The 13,213-nt window shown below is 38.1% G+C and overlaps 1 protein-coding gene across 8 annotated transcripts in view; it reads left to right on the forward strand.

The window, feature by feature from the left end:
* The window catches only part of PALLD (palladin, cytoskeletal associated protein), a 211,482-nt gene that overhangs the window by 182,792 nt on the left and 15,477 nt on the right, over positions 1-13,213 (forward strand). For all 8 annotated transcript variants that reach the window (XM_052778772.1, XM_052778782.1, XM_052778791.1 and 5 more), the window contains 5 exons: positions 3,060-3,195; positions 5,567-5,668; positions 6,240-6,290; positions 7,797-8,018; positions 13,039-13,188. In XM_052778772.1, coding sequence (XP_052634732.1) covers positions 3,060-3,195; positions 5,567-5,668; positions 6,240-6,290; positions 7,797-8,018; positions 13,039-13,188 — 661 coding nt within the window. The remainder of the gene's footprint in view (positions 1-3,059; positions 3,196-5,566; positions 5,669-6,239; positions 6,291-7,796; positions 8,019-13,038; positions 13,189-13,213) is intronic.

Here is a 13,213-nt window from a genome sequence, read left to right on the forward strand (position 1 = left end):
GCTAATTTTCCATTTGTATTGCTGTCATGCTTTGAACATTTTTCCTGAGTTTCGTCATCATTAGACCACCTCTAGACTAATTATGAAGTTTATTGTAAATGACAGTTGTTACCTGCAAATGAGTTTCAACCTCTGCAAGTTCAGTGTCATCAGCCAATTTGAGAAACACGCTTTTTTATTTCATTGTTCCAGTTGTTAAGGTTCAAATACTAAGTACTGAACTTAGTATACATAGACCTTTGAAAGAGCTTATTGGTCTATATTCTTCCAGTTTGATAGAAAAAAAAACAAACCCGCTACTCTCTGAATAGCTTTTTCAGATAGTTATGCAGCCATATAAAAGAAATTTCAGCCAGACTCTGTTTCCCTGATTTACTAGGGAACTTAACTGCAGCTCCTGAAGGCTTACTCAGAAGCCATAAACTGAAGTGTATCAAAGCTATTTCTTTTTGCCTATCTGCATGCCCTTCAGCCTGACAGAGAGAGAAATGTGAGGTTTGATATGATTCAATTTTCATTTCCTTATTATCCTACATTGTTTTGAAATGGACTGTAATACTGTTTTCTTATATTCAGTATGGACGTTGAACTTAATGACCTGTAATTCTCTTGGTTCTCCTTCCCCTTTTAAAAATGGGTGTGTTTGCTTGGGGCTTTCTGTTTTCAGAGATAACTGATAATGCTTCAGAAAATGCTTTCACTTGTTACTTGAAATCCACTCCAGAGCACTTAGCCCATCCCCCTCTTTTTGTGCAGTGTTGTGACTTTCTTGGGTAAACTATACATTTTACCTTTACAGCCTATTGAGTGGCAAGCATAAGCAGGCCTTTTTCTGCTAAGACTCTTTTTGTCATTCAAGTATGAAATCTGTAAGAATGTGAAATGAAAACTATTTCTTAAATGTATCACTTGGAATTTTTGAGGTAGGATGCACGTCTCCATTAAAGGCTGGCACAGGACTTCTTCAAGGTGAAGCCAAATTTGAAATTTGCTGCCTTGAAGTTGGCCGGATTTTTTTTGTGTGTGTGTCCGTATCTAAAAAGCGACAAAGTTCGGTTCCATGGCAGTGCTCGGCTGGGTGGGGTAAGAGGCTGGAAAGTAAAGGGAAAGACTGTGAGGAGAGAGTCAGATGCCACCTTCCCACTAGCCTTCCAGCAGTTGGTCCAGTATTCCTGCGGGACATTACCTTCTGATTCCCTCTTCCCACTTTCTCCTCTCCATTTTCCTTCCATATCTTCCTTTACATATACTGTCCCCAAATCTCTTGAGTTACTGAAGCATCTCTCTCTTGAGTTACTGAAGCATCTCTCTCTTGAAGAGACCTTACCCCTTCCTCTTAGCATTCTCTTATCTCCCTGTAGAAGGGATAGTTTTCCTCACTTCTTCCCCAAAACAGAGTGGAAGAGATTTTCCTTGTTACTGTGACTGAGAAGATCCCCAGCGAAACGCTGAGACAATTACTCTGCTTGGTGACTGAGATCTCCAGCTAACGGCTGAATGTTTCTAGGGTGAAGGATGTTGTTCTCTGGCTCTTTGCAACATTAGGCAAACGTCTGCTCTTCTTCTGCTGTGATTTAATGTGAAAATGCAGTTCTTTTTACAATAACTTCACCATTTTCCCATTTTAAATTTACTTTCAGTAACAGAATATGAAATGTTTTAGGAATTTAGACAGAAATGTTTCCAATTTTTGTCTTCTCCATCTATTCACTTAATTCCTTTTTGGCTTTTGACAGCATATGTGTATTGTTTCATTTTAACTAATGCTAAAAATTACCATTGAAAACACTTGCTGAAGAATGAAGTTTCTCTAACCATGTTACGGAAACATAGTACCGAACAATATCCAAGAAAATTTGTTACCTTGTATGATTCTTGTTTAACATTTTGGTGCTGGTAATTAAATTATTAAGTTGTGTATTGGAAAGAAGTTTACCCCTTACATGCTAGTCTGACTTTTTCCATCTCTGTCCTCTGAGTTTGGCAATTTGATTCGATTCCATATTTTGCGTAAGTCATTCCCATGTAATGGGCTGAGCCCTATTCATGATGAAGTTTAAACACCCCCCCCCCCCCAATGTTGAATCAGTACTGATGTTTTAAACAATAATGTATGACTTCACTGGAGAAATGGGTGTGCTACGAGTTTCAAATACTGATAGCAATGTTGATTTCTTCACAGCTGTGTAAGAACAGCTGATCTCCAGTAGAAACCACCGTTATTGGGCATTTCTAGCAACACAGCCATCATAACATTACTGAAAAGTGTTAAATATTAGTGCAGACTGGAAAAAAAATTTCCTGTGCCATTCCAGAAAATGAGAGCAAGACATCCTGAATGTGCAATCATAACTTGTAGACTGGTATGAGGAAAACCTTAGCCCTGTGAATACAAACTGCTAAGTGGTTGCTATTCCGCTGTGAAACCCTGCTGCTGAACACTGCTTTACAGGGATGATTTTTCTTTTTGCCAGTGTAACCTAGACCCTGTGAAGTCTCTGGCTCTTCTTTCAGAAATGACATTTACATGTTGCCTTCTGGGTATGTGTTCAGAGATATGAAGAATAAACATGAAGTTATGCACTGTGTATTGCAAAGCTGTAACAAGGAATTAGTTAATAAATAATATAGGAAATTAATAATTAACTTCCTTGTCTTACATCTTTCTGATCTTTAACCACCTGGTACTTCACAGGAACCTAGTTTATCTTCCATCCCCACTTATCTAGTCATGCTTTCTCTTTCATGTTTCCTCTCACTTTGCTTTATTGCCATTGCTCATCAGTTTCCTCTTTAAATGTATGGTGTTTACAGCCACCACTACACAATCCTGAGCCCTATTTTAACTAATGCATGAATAAAGCATAGTTTCAACTTTTGTCCTTAAACTAACCATTTAATCAGTGATGTGAGTTAGAAGGGACAGCATAGTAAGGTGCCAGACCTCTAATTTCAAAGACACAATGTCATTTTCTTCACTAATAGCAGTGATTCCAGATAAATTTCTAAATAACAATGATTTCAGGAAAGCTCATGAATTTTCCTGTACTGTTTTGCAGGGGATTTCCCAAGAAAACAGGCAGAACTGCTAGGATAGCATCAGATGAAGAGATTCAAGGGTCAAAAGATGCTGTAATTCAGGATCTGGAAAGAAAACTTCGCTTCAAGGAAGACCTTTTGAACAATGGGCAACCGGTATAAAAACATAAAATACCCTGGAGAATGGGAGTGGGCATGAAGGGTAGTTTCTCAGATATGCTGCATATAAAATAATTGTGGGTAGATTATTTTTATATTTTATGTATTTGTTATTTTAAATTGCATGTCCAAGGCTGCATTTCCATAAGGAATGATAGTATACATTTTGGTCTATTGTTCCTTCTCCTGTTGGGCAACTTTACTTGGACTTAGCAAAGCAATGGAGGGCTCAAAGATGATGAATTCGCCTAAGAAGCCTCCACAGCCTGTACATCAAGGGCTTTTTCAGCCTCAGAGGCCGTTTGCTTTTGACTGTTCATCACTGGGTGGCTGGCCAGTAAGCATATGCATAGCTCTTGATCAGTCCAGGCTCATTCTACCTTTTGCCCAGCTGTCGGGCAATGGGGGAAGGAATAGGTGGTAAGTGGACATTGGAGGGGGACGAGGCAGTTCATCATGAGAAACAGACACATTAGGAATCAGGCATCATTAGATCCTGCAGTTGTAGGACTTTTTTGACCAATAGAATAAAAAACAACCTGTAGTACTAACTTACAGACTTTATCAAGAATTAACAGTCTGCTTGAGGAGTCAAGAAATGAGGTAAAATGGGCAAGTGTATCAAACAATTGAAATGCACAGCTGCAAAGTTCTCCATTATTTTTTTGCATTTTAACATATGCATAAAAGATAAAATACCAAATTCTTCCCACTCAGAGTTGATGAGAAGCAACTCTCCTAAAACTTGATTATAGTTATTAAGGCATTGATTTAAATGTCTTTGAAGCAGGAATCTATTCTAAGAGGAAAGTAATTTTAAAAATGTAGACTGTCACCCCTGTTTGTCAATGAAGTGTTTTCAAAAGCATCTGAATGCCTTGGGAGACCTTTGTGTCACTGAAAGGTATTGTGCTTTAGGTTTCTCAGGACCATGCTCAGAAGTTTGCTGTTTGCTACTGTGTCTGGGATGTGGACTATGGTGGTTTAGTTCAAGACAGCCCGTGAGCCAGACTACTCCACAGTTGCTGGATTCTGGTTCTCAATAAGGACAATGGAGTGAAGTAGGGAGAATGTTCAGAGCAACGAGTGCTGCTGTACTTACCTTTCTCCATTGACTGCATAGGGTTTGGCAGTTTTCTGTAGCAGTTAAGCAGAATCACTCCCATAGTGTATAAGTTGCCGTTTTTTCAAAGGAGGTGGGCTGAGCTTTGGAAAGTGAGAGACGTTTGGCCTGGACAAATGAATGGAATGTCCTGAGAAAGCCCACATGGCCCAAGGAAAAAAAAAATCCCAACTGTGATCAGATGATGTGGGAGTTTGAACCAAGTAAACTCTGGGTTTGTGCTTGCCTTGAGGCTTTTGCCTTGCAGATTCCTGTCTTGAGTGATTCTGTTTGTGTAATCATGGCTGTGGGCACTTGGAGTGATCACAGAAGAAATTAAAGTGAAGAAAAGTTCACGACTTGCTTAGACATTTGTAACTAAGCCAAGATCGGTACTTAGTTTTCATGAGTCTCAGCCTGCTGGTTTAGCTACAATATGACATATTTTAAAAATTAATTTAAATGAGCTTTTTAAAAAATGGAAGCATTAAGTGGATGTAATGTTTTACAATTTCCATTCTTTTTTCATTTTTCTGTTTAAATGAGGCATTTCACCATGTAATGAGTTTGCCTTTCATTCACTGGCATTTTTTTGCAATGTTGAGTTGTAAGAAAGTGTCTAAGTGCCTGAAACATGTTATTGAATGTCAAAGGAAAATTAATAATGAAATAATTGAATTGTACACTTTTCTTTTAACTTGCTTTACCTTCTGAGTGTAAATTGTCTTTTATAAGCTGTCTCCTTAATTTCCAAAAGAACAAGAAGAATAGAAATAAAAAACCTTAAAGAATATATTTTTCTATAAAGCTGTCATATTTTTGACAAAATAATCAAGTAGTGTAGTATCTCCTTAGCATTTTTGGCAGAGTTTTCTGCCGTGTGGTTCTAATGTAAAAATTGAGCAGAATGACTAGGAGTAAGGTTTGGGATGATTTGACATGCACTTTTTTGATGGCCATGCTGATTTAAGCAGTTCCTATTGCTCATTCCTGCCCAAGTTTCTGGCAAGAGGATGGAAACAAATGGCAGAGTCAGGGCAAGGGTTGCTTAAGCCAGAAGAGCCATTTGTAATGCAAAAAAAATGCATTACAAACTGTGGTAGAAAATTTCTGTTAGAAACATATTGCTGTTCTCTTTTATTAACATTACTTAAAGCACTGCTTACTGTCTAACTGCCTTGTAGTTCTTAATGAGAAATAAGAACTTTTCTTTCTTCTTTTCCCTCATCCTCATCCTCCCCCCCCCGCCTTTTTTTTTTTCCCCAGAGATTAACATATGAGGAGAAAATGGCTCGTCGATTGCTGGGAGCAGACAGTGCTGCAACTGTCTTCAATATACAAGAACCAGAAGAGGAGCCTGCTATACAGGTGCCACATAACTCTATAATTCCATAGGAAAATAAAAAATTTCTTTCAATTTTTCTTTTTCAGAGGCTGTGATTCTCTTTAAAAAAAGTTCTATATAAGACAATAAATATACATAAGATAGGATGGTTTTGATTACAGAAGTCATATGTTATATATCAGTGAAGTAAACTGGAGGATCACATGCCTGTGGCTCAGCTTTTCCATACTGAATAAAGTTGAGAGTTCTCAAATGTCTGCTCTCTGCTTTAAACTCTTCCATTTATCCTATTCTGTCCTGACCTTTAAGTCTCTCAAGGCAAAAATACATCTACTATCTTGAAACCATCTTCTCTTTATGTGTGTAATCTGCACTTTTTGGATGCAGACCAAAAACACAACAGAAAGTCTGCTTGAAAGGCCAGGTACACATTCTCCATTGTTCAGATGCCAGAGGTACTATTCGGAAATGTGTAGCATTTGTTTGGTTATGTTACCACATAAAGTACATTCTCCTGACAAAAACTCTGAGAAACTGTCATGGATGCCTCTTGGTCTTCTTTCTGCCTCTTGATCTTTTTTTCTACCTTTGCAGGAAGCTCGCTCTGTTGGTGCTTCTGTAGTGAGTCCTGTGGATATTCAAAAGGTTAACATTTTCACCTTTTTCTGTCTTGCTTTTTTGTCCATTGACTTCTTTTCTGTCGTCTTTGCCCTTTCCCTTCTGCTGTTCTTGGTTAATAAGAAGAGGTCACCTGGCATTAATAACTGGGGAGATTTGCGGTGCACTCCGTTCAAGGTGTTAAAGTTGTTCTATAAGCCTAATTGTCTGAGTACAGGCGGCTTAACCGCAGTAATGGCGTGCTCCAGTATCGTTCTGCTGTAGAGTTAACATACTCTGATACTAACTGCCCTGCATCCAAATTGGCTGTTCTTTATATATACCATGTGTACTTCATGGTTTACTTTTATGAAAAACTTTCAGGGAAAAAAAGAAATTTAAAAAAATGTCTGCAGTTTACAAAGGTATTTCTCTCTTCTAACATTTTTTACTGTTATTGAGGGTTATGATTAGTTCTGTAACCAGTCAGTAGAAAGGCTACATGTCATTCACAGACCAGAATCAATGGTAGAAGATGGGCATGTGAAAGGAGGCTTTGTATGAGACTTGTTCTATCTTAGATAAAATAAGGGTCAGAGACAATGGTCAAAGGTCATTTGAAGGCATGCCTGAATTTCTGCTGACTGAGAAGAACGTTGGCTAATAGAGATTTTTTTTTTTTTCTGCTTCTGAGCTTTCTTGCATTCTGGCATTATCTTTATCACTAAGATTCAAAGCAGGACTTTTGTACTGCAAAGTAGATAGAGTGAACAGGCCAAGAACGTACATAACTCTGTCACAGTAACCTTTCCCAGTACCTGAATAGCAAATTTAAACAAGCAGTAGTGTTTTACACTGGATGAAACTTTCGACTCTTCTTTCTATATCTTGAATACTCTTATGACAAATTTTGTTTTTAAGGAAGAAGAGGTACTTTTGGCCAGACAAAAGGGACCATGGCAACAGGAATAAAGGGAGGCAACTATCATGGACTGCCAGTGTTGCCATTTTCTCTCTTCCCCCTCCCCCCCCCCCCCCCCCCTCATTTTTACAGGCAACTGTAAACAAAATCATTTTAGCCTTCTGGTGCAGCCTCTGGTACAGTTATATGCAAATAGCAGATGTGAACCATATGGTCTTCTGGCCATCTGGAAACAAAAGCCACCCTAAATCTGCCTGTACCCTCAAGGAAATATTAGTGTGTTTCTTTTGTCTTTATGAACTGCTTCAGAATACTTTTATTCTTATAGGCTTTTTTAAAAAATGGAAAGAAAGCAACCAATGACTTTCCTTTCCTTTATAAATTAGGCCTTAAGATAACATGAAATACAATTTTTGCCTCATACCAGATGTCTTCATTGTTTCATAGGGAAGTTATTGGAGGGGCAGATTATAGTGTTTTTCTTCAACAAGATACAGTTTCCTTTTAAATGTAAAACCTTAATGGATTGTCAAAGATCAGTAGAGTAAAAAAAAAACCCCAACATTAGGAACTCATTTTGCTGAGCAATGTGTTGAAGCTGGACACTAATATGTACATTTCTTGTTTGACAGGAGTATAAAGTCTCCAGCTTTGAGCAAAGATTGATCAGTGAAATTGAATACAGGTTGGAGAGATCTCCTGTGGAAGAATCAGATGACGAGGTGCAACATGGAGATGAACCTATTGATAACAGTATGTCACCATATTTTGAGATAAAGCTGAAGCATTACAAAATCTTTGAGGGAATGCCAGTCACATTTACATGCAAAGTGGCAGGAAATCCAAAGCCAAAGGTAAGAAAAGAGTGTAAATATTTCTAGAAATGCTCTGAAGAGTTCTATATTAGTACCTTACAGTGAGCCCCTGGACCCTATGGGCTGTATCTTACAGGAACAGCAGACATTGTCTCTTTACAAGAAAGACTCCTAGCTGGTATAAACTGCCAAATCTCTTTTGACATCATTGGAATTATTTAGATTTATACTAGGCAAAAATCCTACTATGAGGCTTTGGCTTTTAGTTACTCTCCACTGAGACTTCATCTCAACTATTTTACCTAGAATTATTTTACTTCTGTCATTTTCAGCATTACCGTTAGGGTACATCTGTACCACAGAATGCGGTGCAACGCTAGAAAGTCCCATGTGAGCTGGCACAGTAGTCACAAAAGCAACCTGATCAGGTTAACATGGGTAATTATCTCAGGCACAGCAACATCCTAATGCAAAAATATGCTGCTTCTGGTTCAGGAGCCAGCACGGTATCTCTGCATTCTTCAGCATTGCAGAGTTTATATCTACACACCCTAACAAGACTAAATTTTATTGAAAGTTAAAAGAAGGCATAATAAAATACCATAAGCTCCCATATATCCCAACAGCAAGATGAGACATGATGGTGAGGTTTTAACAATGAGCTTCTGAGGGAGGGTTGGGCTTGGGAAGCATTTCCTTTTAGCAGATGTAAAAGTACGAGTTGCATGATGTCAGTAGTCTGGAAGAATGCCTTCCTTTGGTAGGTTGTGTTTAACCATTTCAAAAATTGCTTGGCAATCGACTGACTCATTGTGCAGCAGGCAAACAGCAGTAGCTTCTTCAACTTCCTTGCCAAAGCCAGTATCTTCCCCATGAGGTCCTTGCAGTTCTTACAGTGACCTCTTGTGGATAGAGGCTCTTTTCTTCTTCGACAAGATCAAAGATGCCTTATCTCTTAGATAAGATCTTCACAGCAGCAGCCACATCCAAATCTTTCATCTAGTTAAGTTTTACAGGTATTTAGGATTTTGAACAGAGATAAATGCAAATGACTTTACATGTCCAGTGATACAGGTGTATGATACTGCACAAACTGTAAAAAGAAAAATGGACTTTCTCAGGTAGCAGAGAAAGAACAACGGAGAACTATGGCCACATCTACATTAACAAGTAGTGCAGACCAGAAGAAGCAAATCTGTAGAATGAGATAACCACCCTGCATGCATTTCAGGAGGTTTTACTTCGGGCTAGCTCTAATCTCGTCCCACAGACTGAAGCAGATGCAGCACATTAGATGTGTTCTTGGAGCACATTTTCTGGCTTAGTTTCATCTGAAAGAAATCCAATTCTGTGCTCCAAGACCACAACACGATGTGAACCACTGCAAAGTAAGTGGGGCTGATCAGTATAGTCATGTCAAAAAAGCAGTCCTGCTTCAAACTGAAGACACACACTGAGATTAGCCCAGTCTGACTGAAACCAAACCTTTGATGTCCAGTGTTACTTTTGAGATGACCATACAGAAGAGTCTGTTGCGCTGAATAAGGGGTAGAAGACAAACGGGTTCGTTGGTGTTAGAGCTGCAGCGTGCTGGAGATGTACTCTTTTTGCCTGAGGCTTATGACTAGGTTGCTGGATGACCTATTATGAGTCAGCCTTAGTCAATTTAGCCATTCCCTAATTTTCACAGTTTTCAATTAAGGTGTAGTTTCACAGTCATCTTAATCTGATTTAAAACAGATGAAAGAGGATGTCTCCTTTCCCTCACTTGCCTTGTTTTGGCGTTAGGGATTGCACAGCCTAGAAACCACATTGTTAGTACTTCCCCTAAAGCACAGCATTGTAAAGGAGTATCTGATGTGAATGCACTCTGATTCAGATACAATGTTCTGTTTTTCTGCAGTGTCAAAGCATGCACATTAAGAAGTGATTTGCTCTTGCACCTGGGACTATGACCCTTTATTCCATTCACTTGCAGATGCTTTGTGCGATTTGTTAAGAAGTTGCTTGGGATGGAACCAATTTCAGTCCTATTGGATGGCTACTTGTTAGCTGGGCTTTGCAAATGTCAAAGGCTGTATGTGTCTTCCCCTCATCTGCTGGAGCATGTCAAGATAGCAATTTTGAAATGCTCGACGGCTGAGGGCTGCCCTTCTGCTGTCATTTGTTGAAGCTGGAAGTGTTGCCCCTGAATAAATTCTTTACTTTGGCAAATGAAAAGCTGGAAATAATTTACTAACTTGAAGCTCCTCCCTTCCAAGTGTTCTGTCAGCTCTGCCAAGGAATGGCTTTGGGAAGGACTGTAGTGTTTCTAAAATCTGGCATTCATTACAAGGGCTTTTTCTAAGCAGGGTTATTGCCTTGATTATTTTTTTCCCTGAACATGCCATGTAAATTGAATACTGATGTGCAAATTCTGTCTTCATAAATATGACTTTTTAAATCTGAGTCTACTTTTGTTATAACCTTCAGTGTAATGTAAAACTGTTTTCTCATTAAAATGAGAACCTGTGGTGATACAGGAGGGATTGTGGAATACTTCTTTTTAAGGGATATTTCTCTTCAGAATTAGGACAATACTATATGAAAGGTTAATTGAGACGTGAATGTTGCATAAACCTTGTATTGCTCGCTCTTCACATAGCTGAATATAATTCATAGTGATTAAAAATGCCTGTGCTGCCCAAGATCAAAACCCCTTTTGTACTGTGTATTCCATTGTATTTCTAGTTGTTACACATTGGTTTCTGAAAATCTGGTATGAATAAAAGCAATCCAGATGCAGTGCTCAGTGCTTACGTAGTTTAATGGTACATTTATTAAAAGGTATCCTAGAAAGAAAATACTTCACTGCAAGGGCCATTGTCTCCAGCAGTGGTAGTGTTTTACTTATTAACTCCATGTCAGATAAAGGTAATATTACGAATTTACTCCTCATAAGTAAAACCCAGTGATGCCAATGTTTTTAAACTTAGTGGAAATGAGTATTGGACAACATATGCATGATGTTTGGATAGCTGGTTTAGTTAATATTTGCATGTATTTCCATGTAATAATTCCTGGCATCTCTCCTGATATTTCTGATAAGTGCATTGTTATTAAATAATTACTACTTAATGCAGTAGATTTCCAAGCAACATTATGACACATGTAAAGCATGCAAGTTAAAACTCATTTTTTGCAGCTATGTTGTTACCAGCGTCCATTAGCATGTGTATATAAGTGATCAAATATCTCTTGCATCTCCAGTAAGTGCTCTGTCAGCAGATGAGAAGACATGACTAAATCTTTCGTTAGCACCACAGAGTCTCTGCAAGGCTGCTGACAGACAAAATGGGAAACAAGTATAACCAGCTATTGAGGAAATGAAATCATTTCTAGTTACACATAATGCTTGTTAATATAAAAACCATACATGGTAATTAATTTTTAAGGAAAATTTCCACTCATTCCCTCCAAAACATTCACCATTGTCTTTTTGTGAAATTTAAAAGTATATCCTTAACTTTTCCCCCCAAGTGAATGAATTTAGAGCTTTGAAATGTTGACACGTATGAAAAACCTGGCATATTAAACTCTATCAGGAACTGTGCTTTGCTTTGTCACTTCATTTTTACTGGAAAGCCAGTACCCTTTCCTCACTGTAAGACCTAAATTCCCACTTCAAGAATTAGACTGAGGAAAATGTGTGTTTTCCTTGTGCTAAATAGTCCCAGCAGTGATGCCACCAGGACAAATACAGTTGTACTTTGTACAAGTTAACCACGTAAAAATAGTGTAGGATTCTGCACAAGCAACTTAAGAAATGCTGAACACCACTGATGTTTGTTACAGAGTAATACACGCTTCAGAAATGACAAGTAAATAATATTCTACTTAAACGTGGGTTTGGGGAGCTGACTACAGCCTTCCTAGTATAAAATTTTTCACATATTCCTGTGTGTGTTTTCATGCATACACCACGTTTTTCCTTTGATTCCAGCAGATTTCAGTTTGGGGTTTTATATTACTTTTAAAATATAGCAAAACACCCCAAAGCTAGGTCAAAATATTTGAATCTTTTTTCACCTTAAATTTCAGGCATTAAAAACACATACAAGTTTTTTGTGTAATTTATGGATTACTATAAGATATTATTCTGCATACATCATTTTTTTGGCTCACTGCAAGTAGATCTTGGGTCAGCCAGAGAATAAAATTATGTATCAAAAGTAATGGAAAAGACCTCTATTTGATAGATAATGTAACTGTTCTGTACAACTTGGAACTATACTGGTGTTGGCGTACAATTATTAAAGGCTATCTGTGTGCTGACTTGCTTTGAAGTATTTCCTCTTGCTTTGTAAAGCTGTCCATTTCTGTAGATGTCTGTCACATTGGGGTGACACTGTTGGTTTCAATCATACGATTGTACTGAGCTGGCCCGTTCACATAGTGAACTGTTCATTGCCAGCGTGAGCGGCTGAATCCCCTTCTGTTTTGGTTCAGTCCAGTCAGCATAATGGATATGAGACAAAACTGGTGTTTCAACAGTGAGATCATTACTTCTATTTTAATCATCGTTGAACTAATTATTCCTAAAATTACCTTGGTTTATGTTATTTTCTGAAAAGAGAGCAATAGCGTTCTTTCTCCAACTTCTTCAGATTCAAGTTATTTCACTTAAAATTAGTATTATTAGTATGTTAGTTATTAAAATTAGTAGTCTTCTCTGAAATAGAACTTTTCTGTGTAATGACATTTATTTTCAGTTCTTGAAATGTTCAGCTGCTGTTCTGTGCTTGGGATGGGTACAGCCCTCATGCACCTGTAAATTTCTTCGGTAAATGTTCATGCTGCCATCTTTCTCTTTGAGAGATTGCTAATCTGTAACTTGTCCATCAGTGAAAGTGGTTCATGGAGTGTGGTTCTGCACTTTTACTAGTTGATCAAACTGTTTTTCTTTTAATGCTTACCAGAAAGGTTTTCAGCAGTTAAGATTCGTTAGTGCTATTAATTGAGAAATGATGACAATGAACACCCACCTCTTATCAGCCATGCCTTGTTTTTTTTCCTGCAGATTTATTGGTTTAAAGATGGGAAGCAAATTTCTAAACGAAGTGATCACTACCGAATTCAAAGAGAACCTGATGGAACTTGCTCACTGCGTACTGCAGCCTCCACCCTGGATGATGATGGGAATTACACTATTATGGCTGCTAACCCACAGGTAAATGAAGGTTTGGTTCCAGAGC

Source organism: Harpia harpyja, chromosome 2 (genome assembly GCF_026419915.1).
Source record: "Harpia harpyja isolate bHarHar1 chromosome 2, bHarHar1 primary haplotype, whole genome shotgun sequence".
Classification (NCBI taxonomy): Eukaryota; Metazoa; Chordata; class Aves; order Accipitriformes; family Accipitridae; genus Harpia; species Harpia harpyja.